Source organism: Aythya fuligula, chromosome 2 (assembly GCF_009819795.1).
Source record: "Aythya fuligula isolate bAytFul2 chromosome 2, bAytFul2.pri, whole genome shotgun sequence".
NCBI lineage: Eukaryota > Metazoa > Chordata > Aves > Anseriformes > Anatidae > Aythya > Aythya fuligula.
Window position 1 is genome coordinate 17,932,996 of NC_045560.1, and position 25,335 is coordinate 17,958,330.

Consider the following 25,335-nt stretch of genomic DNA (forward strand, 5'->3'; position numbering starts at 1 on the left):
AGAGCCTTATTACTACCATGCAACATGTGACATGCAATGCATGTGCCTATTTCCACATAAGCAGTGCAAATAAACAGAGAGAGTCAAGAAGAGAGTGTATCTCTGGGAGACACAAAAGCAACTTTTGCTGCAATGAATCCATAACTGGGCTCTAATTTTGCATGTATTCAAATATCTTGAAGCAGAAAACACACAAGCAAGCAGCATTGAAAGGGATGGACCTGATGTAAAGCAATTAAATGTCTTCTGGATCTGGTCTTTACTTCCATTTCCTTTGGAACCCATCTGTACTGCAAGAGCTGTCCTGTTAGTACTGTACATGTATCCTTGCAATAGCACCGTGAGACAACTTTTGGTTTTACGTAGCCGCAAGTTATATTAAAAAGACTGTGGTAATATTAAACTTTAAATTGACTCTTCAGCCCTGCATGGCTTGCCACTGCTTGATTTCCATTTACCATTAAAGAATATCACTGCATTCAAAGCCAGAGTTGCAGGCAAAATCCTATCCCCTCAACAGAAACCTCTTTCCTTTGTAACCCAGGCTTCTTCTATTTATACTTCCTCTTGTTTATCCTCTTCATTTGATAATTTAAGTTTGGGCAGCTGAAGCAATTTCTCCTTTGTTCCTGCAAGAAGGTCATTTTATGTCCAGAAGATGCATCTAATATCACCATGGCTTTGAGAAAGACTTATCAACTTGCACAAGGGAAAGGTGTGGGAACTGCAGTACTGTGTCAAGCTCTGCTGTTCTGTTTTATCCATCGCCAAAGAACAACCCAAAACAAGACATCTATTAACTTATGTTTTCCATTTCTGGTGGACTTCTTAAACACTGAATACAGGAAGATGTTACTGTGCACCAGTGGGAGTGTGATAGTTCCCAAGATTTGTTTCAATTACCTTTTTCATTTAATGTAGGAGGTTAACAACTGCTCTGCAAGAAGGGAGAGGGGAATGCTGTACTCATGGAGCCTTTTCTTTTCCTAACTTTTTTTTTTTCTTTTTTCTTTTAAGAAAACAATTTTTATTTATGCCAGAGGAGTTTAATTACATAAAATCGATTCTCATGTAATCCTCTTCATCTGACATTATGAGAACAGTAGTGCTTGTTAAACCAGATTATATTTCCCATTCTCGGAGTACAGCAGAGCAGCAGATTTGCAGAACACAATATTTTTCTGTTTTGTTGTCAAAGGACACAGACCCCTCAAGGGCAGTTATACTGCTTCACTTGCTAAAACTGCAACCACTCAAAAAACCCTGCATCAGTGCTGTTGACATCTACGCTGAAATTTCATTACCATCATGCACATCGACATTATGAACCAAAATAAGCACTTTTCTCTGTTCTGATCAGAATGTATTTGTTGGAGGCATTAGATCTCACAGCCGTGCTCAGCAAGCAATTGAAGCAGCTAAAGACCAGAAACATCAACCCAGCATGAACAAGAAAATGAGTCTAGGCAGCATTGTTCCTGTGTGTCCTCCACATTCCCCCATTCTTGTCTTTCAAGATTCAGTTAAATCAAAGTGAGGGAACTGCAGCTTTTTCTTCTTCGCATTGTCAGAATGCATTTAAGAGATTTCTGATAGTTCCAAAAATACCATGAAAAGGGAAGTGTGACTCATGATGCCCTGTTGAACTCTCTGCCGAAACTGGTTGGAGAATCATCTACAGTCTAAGAAGTGACAAGAAAAGGGCTGGCCTTAGTCTGGGTGTAAAGAAGAAACTAAAAATAATCAAGTTTTCTGTAACAGGAAGGTAGTAACAGCTGTACACCTCCCAGCTGTTACAAATATTACAAGTGTCAAACAAAAAAGAAGCAACACAGAGAAATCTGTATAGGATCTGTAATTGCTGGTGATTCTGTTTCTGTAGAGCCTGTGAAGAGCAACGTTAATTCAGATTTAAAATCAAAATTATGTCTGCAATGGATGTATCTGGTGAAATACACTCAAATAAAACTACAGTCTTACATCTATGCAAAATCTGAATTTAGAAGAATGTACTGATAAACTCCAACTCCATGTGCACAATGATTTGCAGACAGACCTGTGCTCCCTCTGTGTCTAAGTGACTGCACAGCACCAGCTCCACTCGGAGCTGTGCTCAGACTTATGCAATCTTGCTGAGAACACACTGCTGCTAAGCAGAGCTACAGGACTTTTGATTCAGAGGTGGCCCATGTCCAGCCAGATAGGTCATGTTTGGCTCAGTACAAAGTTTGCCAGAGTCTTTGCTGGTTTACCATGCCCTGCAAACATGTAGATTACTGGCCCTTTGTAGTAGGCTCAATGAATGGCTGTATCCCTGGCAAATTTCAGGAAAAAATGTGTGTTCTTAACAAAGTAAATAAGATATCTATAATATCTGTTTTGGATCGGTTCTTTATTGCCCTCATGAGTTGGGCCCATGTTTGACATTCAGAACTATGCTGAGAGGGCAATGGGGAAGCTTCAAAAATGAGCAATGCCTGGTGAGGTATCCCACCTGCAGGAGGAATGAGTTGCTGAGCAAGTGGACTGATGCAACTGTGAATTACTCTAAGGGAGCCTCCTAAAAGCAGGAGGAATTCTCTTCTCCTGTTTTGCATCAGGAGTTAAATTATTCTCCATTTAGGCATTACTGCTGTCCATTGTATTGTATGGAAGGAGACTGGAACCACATTCCTATTCTGCTCTGGAGATGGGTATTACCTGGAAGCACACAGGACTGGTGATCTGCTTATTCAAAGGCCTGTGTTGCCAGAAACTCTTTATTGCCTGAGAGCAGTTTACAGCATAGCTATCTACACAAGAGCATCCTCACTGCAGTAATACACACCCTGCTGGTACAACAAAACCCATTCTGAACCACAGGAGAGGAAGAAGTGGCTTGAAGTGGTCCAGGATTAGTCTGAAACTCCAAAGCCTGAGGTTTTATCCCTTACTCTGCTACAGATTTGACCGAGTCAGTACTAGACTCTGTGTGAGCTGTCTTACTCTGCTCCTCATACTACCTTCCTCAAGCTAGTGTGGCGACCTTCTACTCTCCGCTACATTTTGCCCTGCACAATTTAGCTTTGAGGGTTGTTATCAGTTGCTTCAACTGGCAGGATGAGTCAAAGAGAGAAAGAGCAAGGGAACCCCCAAGAAATAAGTGACACACTAGTCTGGGCAGTCACTCAAGGAAAGTCATGGAAGAAAATGATATGGCACTCTGCTTTTAATACTGGTGAATAAAATGACAAGCCTCTTTGAGCTCTTGTATGTGAATTTCTATGAAGTTACCTCCCTGAAGTTTCCAAAGAGTTAAACAGAGTGAGTTAAAAAGTTAAATAGACAGTTAAACTGTTTAGCTGTACTTTTGAATTTTCATCCCTACATGGTCAACACAGCAGGACAAACTCTTAGGAGAGTAATTCAGCTCAGCCAAAAGTCCTTGCTGTGAATCACTCTGCAGCAGAACCAGCCTCTTTCCCACATTTATTTAGAGGGCATATAAAGATAATTGGGGTCTACTTGATTGCTGAAATCTAGGTGCAGTGCATATCCCTCCCATATACAGCTCATTCTGGAATGAGTCATAATTCCCAGGAAATACACGTTATACTAATCATTGCATATTTCTGCAGAGATTATTGTAAAAGCAGTCAAGATTAAGAGAGCCAAACAACTCAAGATGAAAGTATTGCAAGCCTGACTGTCAGGTGTAAATGCGACACTTCTTGAAGGCCATTTCAAAGACAGCTATTTCTGTTGCACAGTAAAACTCTTTACAATGCAGTTTTTTTTCCCCTCAATTGGCCTGGTGAGAAGTGTATTTTTAGAACAGCTTTTGGGTATATGCTGCAGCACTCATTTCTAATAATTATTTTGATCAGTAATTATAACTTTTAGTGGCTATACATGTGACTTAGAAAAATATAAGTATGTGATTGAGGGATTGGCTAAAATCAAGGGGAAACTTAAGCAGTGCCCAAAAGTGAATGTTAAGGCTCAAATGAGGTTACTGTTTCTTCATGGTAGAATTTGTCTTATTTTCTGTGATCTGTTTCTCTTGCTAGGTGTTTGGAAAGGATGCAGCACAATTATCTAAAACCAGGTTCACCTTTGGTAAAACAGCCTGGTGCAATGCCCTAATAACTCAAAGAATGGTAAATGCTAGAAAATACTTCAGGAACAATGATGCTAATGGGAATAACTATAAGGTGACTTCACCTTGACTAGAGATTACAAACCCGTCCTGAGCAGACATAGTACACAAATATTTTATCTGAGGATCTGGCCTTCTGCAAAAAAACAAACAAACAAACAAACAAACAAAAACACCCTCTGAGAATGTGACGTAACCTAGCGTGATCTCTTCTCTCTGAACTGTACCAACCACACATTTAGCAAGCAACAAGACAATATCACAACCACAACAAACTGCCACTGCAGGGGGCAATCAGAGCCAAATTACACTTAGGCACACTGGTCAAGAAGGGTGATTGATGAGATACTGAGTGAAAACAAGAATAGTGAACATGGGAAGACCCAGTGGGTGGACCTCAGCTGTTAATTTTCAAGTGTTTTACTCTTTTTTTTTTTTTTTAACTAAAAAAGAAAAGTATTAATAAAGTGCAATTTGAAGAGGAGAGGAAACACATACTGAGAAAATAACTGGATTCCTTACTTTCAACTTTAAGCCAACCCTACCGAGTTTCTTAGAACCACAGAACTAAAAAATCAGCCAAATTTCTTGAGTTTATACACTGTGCCCATTTACATAACACTACACAAGCAAGAGGATTTCTCCCCTCAGTGGAAGGAAGGGTTCTTTAGTCCCTTTAACTACCTGCCTCCCAGTGACAGCCAGCAGGAGAACTCTGCCTTCAAATTAGGGACTGAGAGAGACAGATGGAGATCAGGATGGAGCATTACAAGGAAAGTTGCCAGCAACTGGTGAAAGTTCAAGAATTCCACAGTAGGGCCCTAACACAGCAGTGTATAAACAGTCCCAGTACAGACTAATCAAGAAAAGAAAGCCAGGAGATTTTAAAACAAAGCCCTGTGACTAGTCACTACACAGCCTGTGTCTTGACTCTGAATGAGATTCACTTGACACTTCTGTACAGACTTCTGCTTACACCATTTGCTCTGTGCAGATTAAAGGTCAGAAGATATGTCAAATTTGGATTTAAAGACCTTTAGAAAAGTACAATGACTGAATTAAGAGATCATTGTACAATCTTTTACTGTTCAACAGAAGAAAAAAAATGCTGTTCTATATTAACATCCTTTACAGGCCTGGGATTCTAGTTTCTTCTAAAGTGAAATGTTATACTTACTACAATTGCAGTGACTGGAAAACAATTACTGCTGTTCTTGCTTATACAGGGATAACAATAGATATTAAAATGGGTATTCTTGCTGTTTCTGGGAGATAGTTAATCTTTTTATACATTCACTGCTTGCAAAAGGCAATCTTCCTACAAATGTACTCAATAAACATATTAAAGCTGAAGTGACTAAATGTACAGTGACTGTAAAATGTGACTTTAACTTGCAGTCTTTCATAGTACCTTGAAACATAGTACCTAGATCTCAGGTAGGAAAAGATTTAGTTAAATCAATGCAAATGAAATTTATAGCAATATACTTCCTTAAACTCTGTTTCATATGAAGAGTAGTCAGTTAGAAAAGCACAGTCTAAAAAGGAGAGAGAAGTGCCAACAGATTGTTCTGTTCCCCTGCCATTTGACTGCTCTATGCACAAGCAAATTGGGACACTTTCTTTATGCTTGGATTGCACAGGAAAAGAAAACTCATGTAATTTGACTGATGAAAAATGAAGAATTTTAGGGAAAAGAAAGAACAAGCAAACAGAATAGGACTTGATAGAAAACATAAGTTTTATAAAATGTGTAAAAAAGCTCAAAATACTTAACTGTCTTAGAAGCTTGATTTTCAAAAATTACTTAGGCATTGAAAGGATGAGTCTCACAAGTGTAATCAGGATTTAAGTTCATATTGCTTAGGGTTTTGGATTTATTTTACCACATTTAATTGTCCCAGGTTTTATAAATATACAAATATTTATTACGTTTGGGGCATTGTTTGAGTGCTCAGCACTATCTAACGAGCTTATTTCAGTTTCAGAATCTTTCTGGATTAAGCAAATGTCAAGTATGCACCATACAGAACATACAAATCCAGTCTGAGACTTAAATTTAAAGTCAATTGCATAGGTTTTCATAGAAATGCCAGAAAAGAGAAACTACTGCTCATTTCACATCCACTTCCACTGAGTCTGAAAAAGCCTGAACATGAAAAATTATTTAGAAATATATTTATTATTATTATTATCCTCAAATGACAGAGTATATCATAAAATTCTCCAAGATCAGAACTGAAGACTGTCTTATATATTGTTACTATAAATATGTGTAAAAGTAAATGTGGCAGATTTTAGTAATATTTTTTTTCCATATAGATCATAATGTCAAAATGACTTTTAGATTTCATGTTCCATTTTAAAAACATCTATCATCATTTACCTTGAAGCACAGCAGACATCACACCAGCAGTATATCAATACTAATCTTCTACTGCATTTCACATTTGACACACTATGTTAGTGTAGTGGATTTTTTTTTTTTAATTAATTGCAATATTGAACCAAGACATTTTCAGTTGTTTGAAGTAAAAGCCACAAGGCGCCAAGTGATTTATGCAGAATTGATACTACTAAACGCTAGTAGAAGAAAGAAAACGTCTACTCAATAAGACATAAGCATTTTATAAAATATTTTTAAATTTGGAAATCAAATCCTGGTACCACTATTAGTGGTCTCAGTCTGTAGCATCTGATTCTTGCAAGAACTTGATTACTTACTTTTAGCATACTGAGACAAAACATTAACCATGGAAATGTGAGAGAACTCAAAACATTCATCTCACCTAACCTTAGCATTCTGATAGCTAATCTGCTAAGACTGCTAAGAGTCACAGGAAAAAGGGGAGCACTTCTAAAGATTGTCTCGTCCCACATGTGAATCATGATGTCCCTTGCTTTGCATTGGCTCTACAGGGGGTCCCCCAAATTAAACACCTTATTTTTCAGTCAGCTGAAGTTATAAGAGGTGATTTTTTCTCTGAGCACTAGCCATTTGGAAACAGTGAAAGTATAGAGGCTGCACAACTGTTCTACTTTTTAGCTATTTTTACCTTGCCTTTTCAGTGACTCCCATTTGTTGATGAACATCGATAAATTCCATGAGTTGTCTTTGTAGCACGTTTTCCTTTCCTTCAATTTGCTTAATAAAATCATGCTGCAAAAGACTAGATACCGTTGGGCGCTTCTCATAATCTTTAGTCAAGCACCTGTGCTGACAGAAAAAATGTATGATCATTCAGGGCTCACTGATAAGTTTTGAAGTGCCTGTCTGTAGTTCACTCATACCTTCATAATAAATACATCCATCTAAATCATAACAGATGTATACTGGAAACTTGAAGTTTTCACAGAATTGATATGGCTAAGAAGTTAAATCACTACGTTTTGAAACTAAATATTCTTCAAATTAAGAAATTGCAAGAAAAACATAAATATCAAGTGTGTTAGCATGTTATTTCACATTTCAAACCTGGAGCCTCATTTGAAAGACAAAGTAAAACTACAATTGCAATCTAGGAGTGCATATGTTGATTACTCCTTAGGTAAAACTCTTACATTCATGTACTAAAGTGTCCAGGCTAATCTGAGACACTTAGTCTAGAGCTCATTTTTTTGCAAAAGCTTAACATGAAAAATGTTACATATCTATCTACAAAGAACACCCACCCAAAACTTTCCTCCTTTTTACAATTTAAGGAAGCAGAGTAAGAAAAATATTAGCAGCAACGCATTTCCACAGAGAGTACAATGATATTTTACACCTGACATTTACACATTCCATATTCAGTTACAGTGGCCTCAGTTGTTACGCACTTGTTAATGAAGTCATTGAATTCGGATGACCACAGTTCAGGCTGCTGTAGTGTTGGAGGAGGATTCCTGCAAAGGTCAGTGTGACAATAAGTTAATAAGCTACTCAGTTGACAAAAACAATGTGTGGAGGCAGGCTGAGTAATGAGTTTTAGAAGGCCACTAAAAAAAAGATATTGATTTCCACTGGTAAAAGGAGCATGGGCAGATGACACAATACCTTGGTGGTTCTCCTGCTTTACATAACTAAGAAGAAGAAATAGCAAGGAGATGATCTACCAAGCGTAGCTAAGAATTACTGTATTTTTTCAATTAATCAATAAACAGAAATGCAAATAAGAAACCATTAATCACTATTCACTTATAATGGCAAGTTTCTCTTTTTGAGCCTGAAACAATATACTTTCTTAAGAGAATTTTTAAAAGAAAATCTATTTTAAGTTTTCCCAGAAGGACTGATTTAATCAGATTGCTGAACAAAGTGTCAGAAGAAGGTAACTCTTTATTAACTATTTCTGATTCATCAGAAGATAATCAGAAGTCAGCTGAAGGACTAGATACAGATATACTGTAGATAAATACTTTTTTCTTGGCTGTTGAGTTAAAACTGTTTATTCTAGGTGTTAATGTGGTTCTGATTGTTTTAACAGTCTTCTTCAATTCCGAAAAGCCATTTCTACTGAGTGTAGTCACTTGGACCAAAGGAATCAACTACATATGAGGTGACTCCTTTTCTGTCTATTTTTGGTTAGTCATCGTAACTGCTTTCTTCAAGTGCTGCTTGATGTTAACTCTAGCACTTCCACATTTTTCTTAACTAGTTTAAAAGGTGTTGGTCTTTTATTTGCTCCAGGAAGAAAGGGTAGGCTCACAGTATTTCTAAGGGTATAAGCTTGATGTTTTTTTTTAAGGTCTAGCTAAAATTACCGGCCACAAAAGTTTTTACTGCTTTTTCAGTAGAAAATAGAGGTGAGAAGAGCATTCATGTTCTGCTTCAGTGCCAAGTCAGCCAAGATTTCTTAAAACTGAAGGTAATTTAAACCAATTTAGGTGACTTTGCTGAAAAGGACTTGAAACACATATATGCAACATGGTCTCAAATGTTGTAGTATTACTTCAGCTGTTAGAGTAAAGTCCACTAGCTGCTGTATGATCATCCCCTATAGTCTTTTGAGACTGATGTTGTTTGAAACACTGTAAGTGGTACTTTGAGTACTTTTATCTCCAGCTTCAAAGAAAGTGCAAAACAAGTTGGTAGATACACTGCCTGAGGACAGCAACACTGAAGCTGGCAGGAGCAGCACAAGCTAATGAAAGGTAGGGGACTACATTTATGTGAGTGGTGGAACACCTTGCTTCAAAGGACATGTGATAACTTTTAAGGACAGCTGTGGGGCCTGTTTTCCACACTGGCCCACTAAGTCTCTACGTTCCTATCACAACACATCTGCAGAATGAGAATATGTGTGAACAGGGAATATGGGACTCAGCTGAGTCTTCTTCTTGTGCACATTGGGTAACAGTCCACAGAGCAAAAAACTATGCCTTTGTCTCAAACGTAGCCAAATCATCTCTGAACTTCTCAATGGGTGCACATGGTTGAATCTGAGCCTTCAGAAAATGTATCTGGACAAAGTATTTCTAACCTTCTAGTATAAACAATGTAAAGAAATTGTACATACTTAAATAGTCTAAGTTTGAAGAAAGTACCTGCTAAAGTTCATCCTAACCAGGCAAGAAATAAACACATCAAGATATTACCTTGGTATTTTGAAGAGTGCCCTCATAGGGTGCAAATCAGCAAGGGGTGGATCTCCATCTCCCAACTCTATTGCAGTAATACCCAGGGACCATGCATCACATCTGGCATCATAGGAGCTATCTAGCTGCTGCTCACAGGCAATCACCTGTTAGAGGAAAAGACTTGGTCTGTCACTGTAAAGTCAGACATCTGAATTTAACAGCATGCCCACAGCTGAGGGAATCTCTTACAGGATGGAGATAGTGGGTGAAATAATCAGAACTGCACACGTTTAGGAAGTTAAAAAACCCTGCTGCTGAAAAAGCAAGGTTAAAACTACAGAAAGTTGGTGTTTTGTGAGCACCAGCCTGTTATCTAGTCAGATGTCCCCTGATCTGACAAAAGGGTGTAAATCCTCAGCTTATTTAGTTGAAGGTGGAAAATTGCACCCATGGCTGAGGGAAGAAAAAGGAAACTCAGCAAACATAAACCTCTTATCTGTGGATTATTCTTGAAAAAGAACTAATGAAGTTATGTTGCTCCCTGTATAAAGTGAAACAAGAAGGAAGGCAGGAGTTGATTTCATTATTTCCCTTTGGGTTCTTATTCAGCCAATTCAGACAATTTAAAGATGAAACTAATTTATCAAGAATGTAGTTGCTACCAGATATTACAGCAAATATATTTAATTTCATATACATTTTGTTTCATTCACAATGCCAGCTGAATTACCTACAGGTCTAGGCAAATGTGTATAAATAGAGCATGTTTATAAGAATACATGCATATAGACAGAGTAATTTCATGTATTATAAATGGATGTATATGTATGTGTGCGTACATGTGTTTGTGTGCACGCAAAGAGACTAAGTACATAGGCTTATTAATAACTAAAATTTGTCCTGCCTTATCTTAAAATGTGTATTTATATTTTTCAGTTTCAGGCTGGAAAAATTGCCAAAGATGCACAATGCATCTTATTTATTCAAAATAACATCTTTCATTTCTTGCTGTCAGCTATGAATAGGTTGTGTTAAAAACTGCCCAGGTGTAGAAATTTAAAAGTATAAGTTATAACATATCGCAGTACCACCCTAGGCTCCTTCCTTCCAAGTGAAGATGAGATCCCTGGCATAGTTTGAGAAGTTGGAAAGGATTAAGGGTAGTACTCTTTCCCCTTTAACATTTTAGTAAACAATTCAACTTCTCACTCCCTCACTTTAACTTTTTAATTTCAAAATAAAGACCCTTTTAACTTAATCCGTGCAAACATTTAAGAATATAGCTTAAAAACACATTTTCACCAAAAGAAATAGCAATATCTTTTGAAAGGTGCAGTAGTCAGGAAGAAAGATAGAGACAGAGCAGAAATGCAGAATGTGGCAGCTTGAATGCCACTGACAAAATGTTTTGAAACTTGAATCTAACCTCTGGAGCCATCCAGAACGGGGTACCCACGGAGGTGTTCCGGCGGAGACGAGTGCTGGTCAGCTGAGCAGACACACCTGGAAGAACGAAGGGAAGCTATCATCAGAGCAACTGCTATTTCCATCCAAGACAATTCTTCTGAATGGTACCATCCTTGACTTGTCTTGTCATGCTGTGACCTTCTTTGCAGATGAATTTCAATGTTATCTTTCCAGTTCTCTGCTATAGGCCAAACGCTCAAAAGTACAGAGCTCAGGTTCTGCACATCCTTTGATTCCAGCAACTTCAGCAGGACTGAGATTTAGTCCCAAGTGCAAGTTTCATTAGCAATCTGACTCCATATATTTTGACTGGCTAATTACTGTTTTTCTATATCCTGTTTTAGGAGAGTAGTAAAGCATTTCATGAGGTTAAAAAATCTACATCCCACTATTTCTTTTTTACTTTTAAAGCTCATTACTGACACTAGACCTTGGTTTCATTATTTATATATTTCAGGTTAAGCACTATAGATCCTTATCTGCATCTTTTAGCTGTTCTACCATAAAGGAAAAACAACAAAATGGTGAAACATCAAAATTCTTACAAAAACAGAAGTCTCCCCATTCTCAAAGCACCATCAAATGCCTGCAAATCAGCTTTGCAACCTGAGCTGTAGTTTAAGGAATTAACTATTTCAGGCCATGAGTTGGAAAGTGAATTCTGAAATCAAAAGATTCTTTTTGGTTTTAGATTAAAAGAGACACTGAAATATTCGAAATTCTAGTGAACTACAGTGAACTTCTGATCTGCCTGCCACCCATTTCCTGCCTTAAATATAAGTGGCATGGACGTAAGGGTTGGAAATACCTCTAGTGTGTGCAAAGGGGTGAATACAATGTGGAGAAAACCAGCCCTTCAGCTAGCGAGGCCTGAACTGTTATGTTAATTTATGAGTCATAGCCGACTATGAAGTCCACCAAAATCATATTCTGAAGTGCCAATATCAAGGATGGGATGAAAGGTGCTGTTTTCTACTCATTTTTCCAACCTTACTCTGATTGACATTGAAGCTCATTTATTTTGCCTTCATAAGCTCATTTTCTTTTTCAGAAAACAAAAATCTTCAGTTTCACTCTGTGAGTACCATTTTGTTTTCTGAAATGTGAAGCTTCACTGAGCACCACTGGCCAGTTTTAACACGTTGCATTTTCTCATTTCAGTATGCTTGACTTTACTTTCCTGAAAACCCCATGGTTTTATAATAGGAGCAACTCACATCAACTGTCCAGTGGAAACACTCTCACTAAACTCTATCTGGATAGAAGCGTGTTTTTGTTTTGTTGTTGTTTGTTTTATTTGTTTTCAATTGGAAGTCAAGAAACCATAGAGGGCTCGATCTGCTTTTTGCTCTAAAGCTCAGCTTTAAAGTTCAGCCCTGGTCAACAAATTTTCTACATTTGTCTACACAGAAACATATATAACAGCCCAAAATAAGGCAACAAGATCTTGATTTCTAAGTCAGCCTCTTCCTTTGAGAGAAACACAACTGTTGCCTTTGGGGCTGCCTCCTTTTATTTTACTCCAGGCTTGACACAATTGAATCTCTTCCTCTCTGCATGCCTGCAGAAATTCCAAAACAGTGTTTGCACCAAGGAAATCAGGAAAATCTGAGGTTAAGCCCAAAGTCCATCAACCCTGCCTCAAGCTCAGCTGAGCAGGGGCTTTGTTTTTGCTACATTGAAGAGTTGTCTGACGTCCGGCTTCTGGCTCACAGAGTCTCTGGCTATTCCCAGCCTCCAGCAAAACACATCATTCAGAAAGCAAGGAGTAAGCACACATCACCACGGGTCTGTCACCATCGTAGTGATACAAAAGGACATCATTACGTGACTCTTGCTTTTAGAGGGAAAGGAGGCTACTGTCTCTTTTTAGATGTTGTGGGAGTCTCCTATGCTAAGCTCTTTTTTTTGTAGTCTTGGAACAGGAGCTGGGATTTAGATCTGCAGGCAAAGGCAGGAACTAACTGAATTTTTATTATTCCAGTGTCATAACTTCCAGTGGAGATAAGGAGCCAAATATAAAAAGAACATTAATGTGCACAATCTTCTCTGTCTATGCACATTTATTCTCTCTGAACTGTAAGTATTAAATAAACTGAAGGATTTTTTCCTTTCTGAACCCTCCCCCCCTCCCCATTTTTTTACTTCAGTAAAAAGCTGATTGAATTTGAATTGTTCAGTACTACTTTATTTAGGCTTTTTTTTTTTTTTTTTTTTTTTTTTTTTTTTTTTGGTGGGCTTTGTTTGTTTGTTTTTATCCTATTGCTCTTAGCACTAAAGTGGCATTTCAGATTATGGAGTGTAGGTCTTATGAAAAATGATATTTCCTTGGGCTTTTTCTCTGTATGGGGAGAAGATGATGTAATTCCACACTTAGTAACATTTCTTCTAGCATTTCAGTAACCAGTCAAGCATATAGCTGGCCAGCTTTTTTTAACTTGTACATTTTCTAACAATAACATCTTGCTCCTCCTCCATCTCCTTTACTACTGCTTTGTTGCAAAAGGAGTCAGATATTCTTCTATGGAGATTTAAAAATACATCACAAAGCAATATTTTATTACACAGAAATTGTAAATCTTATGAAAACGAATGGCTTAATAAATAAATGCATTAATAGCATCAATGCACACTACAGTATCTTTTCTAATGTCCAAAAGAAAGTAATGTGCATATGTTTGGAAAAAGTATACTTTTTACTTTACTTGCTTATTTCAGACATTAGTTTACTAATTTAAAAAAAAAAAAGAAAAGAAAAATAACAAATTTACACAACGAGTATTAGATAAGCTTTTCATTACAAAAACTGGCATATTGGAATAAAACCAAAAGTAAAGCCACCTACTTATGACCTTAGCATTCAACAAAGGAAAAATAGGGCAGAAATGATCTCCCTATTATTAGGAAAGACTTGTCTCATATTTGCACCCGATCTGAGCAGACACTGTTCCGATCTAAATTGGGAGGCTGTACAACACCGTTTTATGATTATGCTCTGTGACAGAAGTATGCACGTTGTACTGGTTGATGTTAATGGGGGAACTGAGAGCCCCAGCAAATTCTGCTAAATTGACATTTTGCACACAGCAGGGAGACTGCATTTCTTGCACTCTAGCCACTACATCTGTAAATAAAAACACACAAGCCACCTCAAAGGGCCTACACACTATGTATCTCACTGCATTTGGCTACTTCTTCCACAACCCGCTTTCATTTGTGCCTTCAGTGTCCATTCCCTTAACAAAGAATCCCCTTTGTGTGACTTTTCCTCCTAAAAAGGACTGTGAACCAAACCCTCCATCTTGCCCTTCTTGAAGACAGGAGTGACAATAGCTTTCTTCCAGTCTTCAGGAACTTTCCCTGATTTGTAAGATCTTTCAAAGATTATCAAGAGTGGCCTTGCAATGGCATTGACCAGCTCCCTCAGCATTCACGGGTCCATCCCACCAGGTCCCATGGACTTGTGTACATCTACTTTGTTTAAATGCTCACTAACCCGATCCTCCTCTACCAAAGGTTTTTCCTTGCTCAAGACTTTCCCACTGGTGGCAGAGACCTGGAATTTCCAAAGATAAGTTTCACAAGTAAAGACTGTGGTAAAGATCACACTGAGTGCCTCAGCATTTTCCATGTCCTTTGTAACCACATCCCCTGCCTTTATATATTGCCTTAATGCAAGTGATGTTTTAATGATGAAATAGATTACGAAGACAAGGAAACTGGAAAACTAGACCTTCCCAAACACTCAGGAAAACACACATTACAGATGCAAATCTTTAACTAAAATAGGGCATGTCCAAAAGCTAACCAAACAGCCCTTTACAAATCCAGAAAGATCAAAAGCTTAGCATCCAGGAAGACCATGTACATGAACTGCATAGGAGTTGAAAAATCCATGGTGTTTAACATAATACTAAGAGACATGGAGTAAATGGGGGATAAAAAACAATGAATATATAATATAAAAATATAGGTCATGTACACAGAGAACTAAAGAAATCAAAGTCCAGTGGCTTTCCCAGTAAATTCACCACATGGATTAAAGATGAAGAAAAGGCACTTTTAAGTATAGAGAACAAAATGAAAATCCTAAATCAGATACAGAATCATTATAGGGTACATACAGATGATAAAACAGCAATCAGTGACCTAAAAAAAAAAGCACAACATTCACTACACCTGTGACAAAAGTAATCTTTTATAAATGAAAAGTTTTAATACAGCTTCTTTAAGAAATATGAGGACTTTTGTATTACAGGAGACTGGGCAGGATGGTGTGGTGGCATATTTGAACATCCCTAAGCCTACAATTCTGACTGCACCAGTTCTCCAAGTCCCTAGATAGAGCAGGTGATCATGGGCTGCCCTCCGCATGCTCCTGACAGTTCAATTCAGCACAAGGCTAATGATTCTAATCAAATCTCATGCTTCAGGGCTTCAGCTGGTTTCCTGAAAGAGATGCACAGGAACATTTGTTTTCCTGATGCACAATTGGCCAGGTGGATTTCATCAGGAGAACTGGTCTTCTCTGGAGCCTTAGGGATTTGTGCAGCTAGACACAATCTGGTGCAGTATGCTGGTGAGAAAAGTCCTCCTTCTTAGATGTTGCCTTCCTTACATATTTGGATTCAAGCTGACTGCCACTTTTGAGACCCAAAAGGGATTTTTGCTCTATGAATGGAGAAGAAAAAAATAAAACAAAAAAAACGCAGGAGATTTTCTCCTTATATGAATGACATAGTTTACCTGCTAAGATTATCTGGGTTACTAGCAATACCCATGCTGATGTGACAGAATATTTAAAACACCTAAGGACAAAAATACGTCAGTTCAAATTGAGACTTTCAACGAATTCTAGAACTACCTCACCTAATCACCTAAAAAAAAAAAAAAAAAAAAAAAGAACATTGCAGCATACTTTCCAGATGGTCCTTCTTCACAGAATCACAGAACTGTAGGGGTTGGAAGGGACCTTGAAAGATCATCGGGTCCAACCCCCCTGCCAAAGCAGGTTCCTCAGAGCTGGCTGCCCAGGTAGGCATCCAGACAGGCCTTGAATATCTCCAGGGAAGGAGACTCCACAAATTTCCTGGGCAGCCTGTTCCAGTGCTCCGTCACCCTCACCATGAAGAAGTTCTTTCTCATGTCAGCGCGGAAGTTCCTGCCCTCTAACTTGCAGCCATTGCCCCTTGTTCTATCCCCACAAACCACTGAGAAGAGGTTGGCTACATCCTTCTGTCCCCCACCCCTCAGATATTTATATACACTGAGGAGATCCCCTCTCAGTCTTCTCTTCTCCAGGCTGAACAGACCCAGGTCTCTCAGCCTTTCTTCATAAAAGAAAGGCTTTCTTCATTCTTGCCATACTCAGACACAAAACAGTCTGGGCTGACTAAGAAAAGGGCTCAAGAGATGTGTATTTTGTGACCCTGGTGAAAACCAAGAAGTCTTTGCTGGCCAGAAAGGGATATTTTTTTTCTTCATTCTTCTGTGACATTTGACACCAGCATTCTATGTCAAGCTTCTTGAATGTTTAAAAGTGACAACTTTATGTGAATTAGTAGGGAAAAAAAACACAAAAGACCGAGTGAACAGCTTATTCTGGGTACAGTATTTGGCCACGTGATTTATTTTTGTTTTTACTGGACAGCACAAAGGTTTTCATTCACCCATGGCCCATAAAATAAGTTTGTAAAGACTAAGCCTTTGACAAAGAATTAAACATTCAACAAAGAAAATATTCCACAGCTCACGTCAATGCAATCCATCTTATCCCTGCTGACCCTGGTGTGAAAAATTTGGAATTACTACTTTGATTGGGTTCAAAGCACTTTGACAATCTGCTCATGAAGAAAGCTTTCTTCATTTTTTTTATTTATTTATTTTTTTTTTAAACTTTTGAGACATCATAGAAGATGTCTAGTAAATGCTTTTTAAAAGTAACATGTGAGTGTCATGCTATATGGTATGCAGAAATGACAACACAATAATAGCTCGTTTTTGATCTGAACCAGTGAAGCAGACAGCTCTATTATGGATGCATGCTAGAATGACTAAGGCAAATACAAGTCTTGCTATGACTCATTGCTTAAAGTAAGCTAAAGGCAGAAAGATTTTTATTTTTGAATACATTCAAATGAAATTATTTTAATTAATTGTTTCATTTTTTGCAGAATGATTCATACAGCATTTATAGCTAATGCAGGGCAAGAAGAAGGAAACACAATAGGGTATTCTGACTACTCTAGGACAAGCAATCTACAGAAGTTTGGAAAACTACTCAAGGTCATGCTGCGTACCTCTTCAATGTCAGCAGGACATGCAAAGCTGGAAATCATTATAATATATTAAAAAGGACAGAGATTAAAGCAACCTTTCCCAAAATGCCTCAGTACTCCAGCTTCGATCACTCATAATTGACTTTCCAACCTATCCCAATGGTATGAGAGCACACAAGGTGGCTCTCAACTTGCAATCCATGCAGCCTAACCCACACTGCAAGCATTTGCAGTACAGTGCTGTAAGCCTTTTGTCCCTCTGCAATGCCATGTGTCACACAAGGCTTGCTAGACTGATCTGTGATCAGTCAACAAACTACCAAGCGTGGTCACGGCAGGGAGAGGTACTGGGCTCTGAGTGACACAGCACTGTGTCACAGCAAGGGAACATGAGAGCTGGTGAGGTGTCACGATGAAAGACTCAGTGCTGTGGTTCCCTCTCCAACCTCTGACCCATGATTTTAGATACTTTCCCCACAGGACCAACAGAAACCTCCTTCATGCATCAGTAAACCAGAAGAAGTGAGTAATTAAGCAGATCTATTAAACTGAAGTCTTACCATGGGCTTATTAATTACTTTGAGATTGGCCCTAATATTTTGGACATGCTGATTTTATTATTCTTGGTTTTTCATTATAGCAAATGCTGGCTCATCTACACTTCAAAAACACTTAACCTGTTTAATATAGTCAGTGAATTTTAGAGATTTTGGCTATATTTCTACATCAGAATAGGCATAAATATCATGCAACAAAACATAAAAAAACACCCATGCAACCTGACTTATAGTGACCAGCTGTTTCTGATCACTAATCATAGTAAAGCAGTATCAATATTTCATAATCTGCAAGAAAAGCAGTAGCATACCACTACGGAATCATAACAGAGAATGCTGACAGAATTACTACAAATTCTTTTGGGATGGGAAATAACCAAGAAATTTAATTTATGAACTAAACTGAATTATGAAATGAACTGAATACCTTCATTTAGTATTACCTAAATGAAATTATATATGCATTTTAAAGCAGAAATTAATTCATTAAAAATACACTACCAAAAAGTCCATGTCCTACATTTGGCTTGTTTCACAGAATTGTAATTTTGAATAGTAAGAAAGCCATCCAGAAATGTAAACTTCAGATTTTGTTGGCTCTTAACTTTGGATGACTTCAAATGGCTTTAAAAGAAGAGTGATCATTTTCTCCATGGCAAAATAAAAACCCTATTACATTTCAAACAAAGCTGACCTCCATTTATCTGCAGTTTCCAAACTATGTGGAAGAAATAGTTCACACAAAAGCTGACCTCTGTTTATCTGAGCTTTCATTCTACACAGAAGAAATAGTTCAAGTATTAATCAAAGTAATGCCACTTTCCAATATGTCTAAAAGTAATGCAGTATTCTCTTTCCTAATCTACTTTTTCCCCAATGAGTCATACTCCAGTTAAACCTGCTGTTAGGCTAATCTGTTAGGCTACTATACATCCATGCTAAAATCGTGTCAGCTACATGCACAGTAGGATATCCGAAACTGCATTTGGAATGCCAAGACAATATTCACGCACAACTTTTAAGTGCAAAACTTCTTCTGAAGAAAAAGCAGAAAAATACGAACTAAGCATGTCTGAAATACAAAAAAAAAATATCTTCATTATAAATATACTTTATTAATGTTGCAATACATGTTTTAATTATGCAAATTGTGATCTCTTTATCCACAGTGCTAAAGAAACCCTTGAAGTCATTATTCTATTAACTGCGTGCAGAACAGTTTGTAATTTTCCACCATCTGCCAGCAGCAGTGAGAATGCATTACCTTCTTTCCATGTCTTCCACTGGAACCTGCTTTACCCATAGCAAACTTGGAAACTTCCTATGTATTGCTCAGCCACAGACTTCCATAGAGATTTTTAGATAACATTAGTGAAACTGAAAATGGATATTACCAGTCCTTTCTGAGATTCCCTTTCTCCCAGTGACAATACCAGGTGAACTGGGGGAGTCATGGGATCTCTTGTGGTTAGAAACAGGCTTAAATAATTCCAGAGAAGAAGGTTTAACCTCTGTCTTTTTTTTTTTCCCCTCAACTTTCTCAGCTGTTTTTTCAACGACCTTTCATGGTAGTAACTTCAACATGGGGTAACTTCAATTACACGTGGTATGAATTTTCATCTGATGCATGGGCAAGCATGATCTTCAGCAAGGAACAGTGGTACTGAAAATCTAAGTGGTAGAGTACAATTTATATGTTCTTTTCTGGCCATTTCCAAGGCAACAGCTGCTCATCCTGAGATTCTTCTAGTCTGTGACAGCAGGCTTCAGCAGTCCCAGAGAAGTATAAGCTACTTCTGCTCTTGTTCAAGACTCTCATCCTGCAAGGTCAACCCTCAAAAACACAGCTGAAGAGGAATTTTCCATCAGTATTACACTCTCCTCTTTTTAGCTAAAAAAATCACTTGCCCCATGACTTAGATGTTTCAAAACTTTTGGGATAGGAACGGTTCTTTCCTCACACGTGATTCTCCACACATCATCAACCTGTCTAGCTTGCTGACCTCTAGGATCGTCTTCTTTCAAAAACATATAAGCATGAAAGTCTCTGACTTACAAACTCCCAGACTCACTGGAAGGGCAGGGGATTTAAGAAATACATCAAATCTTTGGAAATGAAACTGGTCTTTGTCAGAACAAAATTAAACACTAATAATAATACAGCTAAGTTTATTTTCTCTCAATTTTGGAACAGCACATTTTTTGACATTTCAGAATTTCCAAAGGAATGGGAATTCTGTCTTAGAATAACTGTATTTAATACATGAAAAACCCTGATTGATTTCAAGAAATTTCAAGCATCCTGATTTCAAGAAATGAAGTTGAATTGAGAGGGACTATTCAAAGAAGCAAGTATTTGTCAGCATAAGCAGATGTTATACACCCAGCTCTCTATGAAATTGGTCACACATTGTAAGATGCAGATGAATATATGAATTTTCATTACAGATGAGGTATGCTATGCATGCAAGTAACTTCAGGCAAGTGTCTTTTTAAACTGATGAAACAAGGTCAGACACTGAAAGATATTTAGGCAGAACAAACTGCAGATAGAGTGGTCACAAGACTTTCAGAAGTTATCTAAGATTTAATTCATTTGGATTTATGTCATAGAAGTTTCTAAAAAATTTATTAAGTGCTTATCTGCATCTTTAGTGGGTAATTTTATTTTATTTTTTTTTAAACTGCCTCTTTAACAATAAAGAATCAACTGCAAGCAACCAGAAATCTGAGAAACATATACAAAGGACTTCTAAAAAGTGAGAACAAAAACATTCCCTTCATGGAAAACTAGTGAGCAGCTGTGAATGTAATTAAGAATATTTATAAAAAGGGGATTTGCTTCACACCTTGTCTGTCTCCAACTCTTTATTTAATACTATATAGCTGTCATCCTTTAAAGGGCTGCAGGACATTTATTTTTATCTTAATGTTTATTTTTCTATGAAGTCTCTATCCTATACCGAAAACATGGCAGTTACACTTGAAAAAAAGTTCAGTTATTTATTATTTGTTTTGACACAGCAGAGGGAAACTTGAAGCATAATTGTTGAGATTCTCAGGTGTAACATCCTTCCCTAAAGGTTTTCCTCCAGAACAGCTAAACAGCTAATTCCCACATATATTCAGGTAGTTAAATTGCCTTCAGTCAACCTTCTTTTCTCACAGAGGAAAATACAAATTTTGTAATGTATCTAGAAGTTTAATGAATTTAGGGACTGAAACTGTAGTGTTGATCCCCTTGGGTACTTCTCATTATGTGTAGTCAAAAAGAATGATTTTGTTTATCTCTGTTGATCCAAGTTATCACACTGGATGGAAGTGAGGAGAGAGGATGCTTCCCTGGTAACAGTATTCCAAACGTCTAGATTGGACAATTTAAATTAAAACACCTATCTGCTAACTCCTCGATTAGCAATTTATCTCCAGAAGCATTGGTATGTAGATACTATAAACTCACTTACCGTGTTCTGATCATTAATTCCTCTATTGGGATTAAGGTGTTTATGAGACCTGAGAATAATACTGGGATGAGTTCTATACAGATTAAGCAATATTGCAGCAGACCTTCGAGCGAAAGCAAAAATTTCACTCTTCAAAACAATCTGGGTGAGGCAATGCCATGGTATTCTTTCAAAGTCTTTCTTATCTCATCAACTATCAATATGCCTATGAAAGGCTAACGGTTAAGACTGTTTTAAGTTTGTTGTTAAGATTTTGGGAGAGCTTTTGCATAGACTTTCTGTATTACATCAGGCAACTCAGTCTCTCTTAGGGTTTTGGATCCGCAGTCTGTAGCTGGAAATTATAGTAATCTAACTCCTTGTATAGCATTGTGAAGGTCATCTATTGCAGACTGTGCAGTGTTCAGAAACCATGGTCACAGCATACATAAATGCCTAGGACGCAACAACCATAAGGCAATGTGTATGAATTGTGTCACAAAATAAAGCTTCTAAAAAGTCAGTGCTGCTGCACAAGAAAGGACTCACAGTGGTGGTACATTTCATAACTAAAGTTCAGTGAGTAGAAAAAGAACAAAGAAAAGAAAAGTCAAAGTTGACTTGTTTCATTGAAGGTTAACTGTTTGTTTGTTTTTTACTTGTGACTCTTAGAAGCTCCTAATAGTACTTCAGAGCAAAAAAGTGACACAACAATGCAAGTTCAATATGACCACTCAACACATACAGATGAAGAACATGCGTTTTTTTTTTTTATTGTGCTCCATAAAGCTTCACAGGTCAATTTTTCAGATATGGGTTTTATGTACCTCTTTAAATACAAACCAGCATAAGCAGTATCAAGGGAGGAGAGCAAAGGGTTCTTCAGGATCATCTAATCATCAACCAGCATGTAGGAGAACAGTGCAACCAGAATTATCTTGGGAAGGGCTCACTTCTGCTGTCAAGTTTTTCCTGGTTAAAGGAGCCCTGAATCCACTGTCTTCATTTCCCTCTACATAATGGAAAAGCTGCAGGCTTAGAAAGGGCTGTGTGATTATTTGTGGTGTTGTTTCATGGTTTTTTGTCTGTTTCGCCCTACGTAATAATTGGTTAACCTAAAACAAAAAATGTTGTTTCCACTAAGTACCTACTGGGAGACGTAGAAAGAGATTGTGTCCATGCATCTATATCATTATGTAGCCTGTATCATTATAAGCCACAGGTTTATTTAGTGTTAAAAAAAAAAAAAAAAAAAAAAGAAGTGGCAATGAGTTTCAGTCCCTGATCTAATAAACGCTTATATGCAACAGTCTGTAGCTGTGTCAACGTGAGAGATTTTAATCAAATCACATTCCTGGCTAAAAAATACTCTTGAAATCTGATTAATGTGGTTTTAAATCCTCTTAAGTAGAGGACACAAATCTCCCAAATCCCAGCTGAATACCTTAAACATCAGCCTGAAGGGTGAATGGTCTTCCCTGATGGTTTTGCAAAGACTGCATAAGTTTTTCCCATTTGAAAATACTCATTATTGGCTTGAGATTGGCTTTAGGGAAAAAACAAACAAACAAAACAAACAAACAAACAAACAAAACTAGATAAAGTTTCTATTTATTCCTAAAGTAGGGTGCAGTTCCTTTAGAAGGAACTTATTTTGCTTCCTTTAGAAGGACTACTGGCCCTTATTCAACCGACGTAAATGTGTGTGCACATATGCATGTTTATTACACATTCTCCTCTATGCTTTAGCATCGCAATTCTTTTCCCACAAGATTTTAAAATTATTTTTTAATTACAGACTTAGCAGTAGATTTCAGTAACTGACAAACAAAGAATTGAGGTCCTCACCCCTAAAGCTTGTACATTTTGACATTTGCATAAGTGATTTAATTTTCAAAAGTATTGATCCTCCACAGCTCTAATTGCCTTCAGCACCTTAAAAAATAGCATTTGTGACACATTAAAAACCTGTGGGCAAAAACATTGATTTTACCTCACATTAAACTTCCAGACAATCAGAAAATACTAGTAACTGTATGGCAAATAATTTATGAGATCTTGAGGCTTCGCAACTGAAAATTTTATCTGAGTAATAACAATGAACATAAAAACCTACATTTTCAGAATTAGTAACCCTAATAGTTGTGCAGATTTTGTGTGTGAAGTAGGAGGTTTGTACAAATACAATCTACTGGCAGGAAGACACTAGATTAATGGGAGTTAAAATCCCATGATTAGTTTAAACAATTGTTATGTATCAATTAAATAAATCTCATTAACAAGATAGGAGGGTAATGGAAAATGAAGATTTTCCATCTTCTGAATGGAATCATGATATTTACAGTGGGCTGCTGTACTATGAAGTAGTGACCTATAAATTAAATTAAATCATTCGAAGACAGTGCACTACCATAGAATAACAGTTCATAATAAGAAGTACTGAAAAAAATTCATAATCCCCTTAAATAAAACAACAGTCAAACTTTTAAGGCAAACCACTGTGTTATGTCTGAGAAATAGTTGGTAGCATCATTTACCTGTGTCACCGCTTCTTGCCTTCTGGTGGTGAAACCAGATGACAGCATTCAAGAATCATTTAAGATCTAACAGACTTGAGCAGAGCCTTTTATATAATGTTTTAGGTTCAGACTTGCAAACATTAATCCATTACTCTTCACAGGATTTGGAAAGTGGGAATTACCTACATAATATATGTCCTTTTGCTGCATTCAGGTGGCATCCCTTGTTTCATTTCAAATCAAACAAATTAAGTATACATGACTGAGGTGGAACTGTCCCATTCTTCACAATTTCTGTTAAGTTCTAAGTCCTCTCAGTTAAAAGTAAGGCTTTTGGCTATCAGTTTCTAAACTCACTGAATCAGCACATGGTCCTCGAGGATCTAAACACCAACCTTATTTTGAGCCCTGTTAACTTGTTTTGTCACTTTACTTACTATGCCTGCCCTGAAGCACTTGGCACTTACTAACAATGTATTATAACTTACTCTTTACCCATGCTTTTTAAATGGCATTAGTAAAATGGCTGGAAAAGCCAAAGTTCTAAAAACACTGTCTGTAAATAATTTATTTCTATCCAGTCAAAACTGACTCGCTATCCAAGTGATTTTTAAAAAAGAATTCAAAGTCTTAATAAAAGCTAATATAACTCATCTTTTCTGTTTTGTTTCCTCTATTCTGTTTTCCATGCTTCAAATGTACAACATTGGTCGTATATATAAATAATGTAACATACCAAAATCCACGAGCTTGACTCCTCCTTCAGTGGTCAAAAGGATATTATTTCCTTTAATATCACGGTGGATAGTTTTGTTTTCATGCAAATGCTGAAGTCCCTGGAATGTGAGATGTAAACATGATATTTTTACTAACAGCTCTGACCTCTATATTACATTTGCAGAAACTAAAAGTAGCAGATAATTATGAGAAAAAAAAATACATAATCCAAATATATATGTATAATATATATAATATATATAATCCAAAACCACAGAGATGTCATTCTTACAGGAAAAACTCTTGGCATACCATGAGTAATAGATATTTTTAATTGCTTAACTTTCTGTCAAATAGAAATTTTAAGATAATAGCAGAAAAAAAGAACTATGAATATATGCTATTTATTACATCTTTAGAGTATAAACTTAAAGAAAACTGCTAAAGCCTATCAGCAATTCCAATGCAGGAAGTCAAATTCTGATTAAAAGACAATGAGAAAGAAAGACACTTGATCAGCTGTTTTGTTTTTTTTTTTTCTTGTGGAGGCATTTGAATTCACTAGGACCAATGATCATTTTGCTATTAAAAAAATATCTTGGAGCCAGACATAAATTGAACAGCATTCTGGGTATATTTCTGCAATTTCTCAAAATA

General features: G+C 37.1%; 1 protein-coding gene across 1 annotated transcript in view; it reads right to left on the minus strand.

The window, feature by feature from the left end:
* Positions 1 to 25,335, minus strand: part of MYO3A (myosin IIIA) — a 108,986-nt gene that overhangs the window by 59,109 nt on the left and 24,542 nt on the right. Inside the window, exons 4-8 of the mRNA XM_032182655.1 lie at positions 24,698 to 24,797; positions 11,124 to 11,200; positions 9,716 to 9,861; positions 7,958 to 8,023; positions 7,195 to 7,350 (exon numbers count right to left, since the gene is read on the minus strand). Coding sequence (XP_032038546.1) covers positions 7,195 to 7,350; positions 7,958 to 8,023; positions 9,716 to 9,861; positions 11,124 to 11,200; positions 24,698 to 24,797 — 545 coding nt within the window. The remainder of the gene's footprint in view (positions 1 to 7,194; positions 7,351 to 7,957; positions 8,024 to 9,715; positions 9,862 to 11,123; positions 11,201 to 24,697; positions 24,798 to 25,335) is intronic.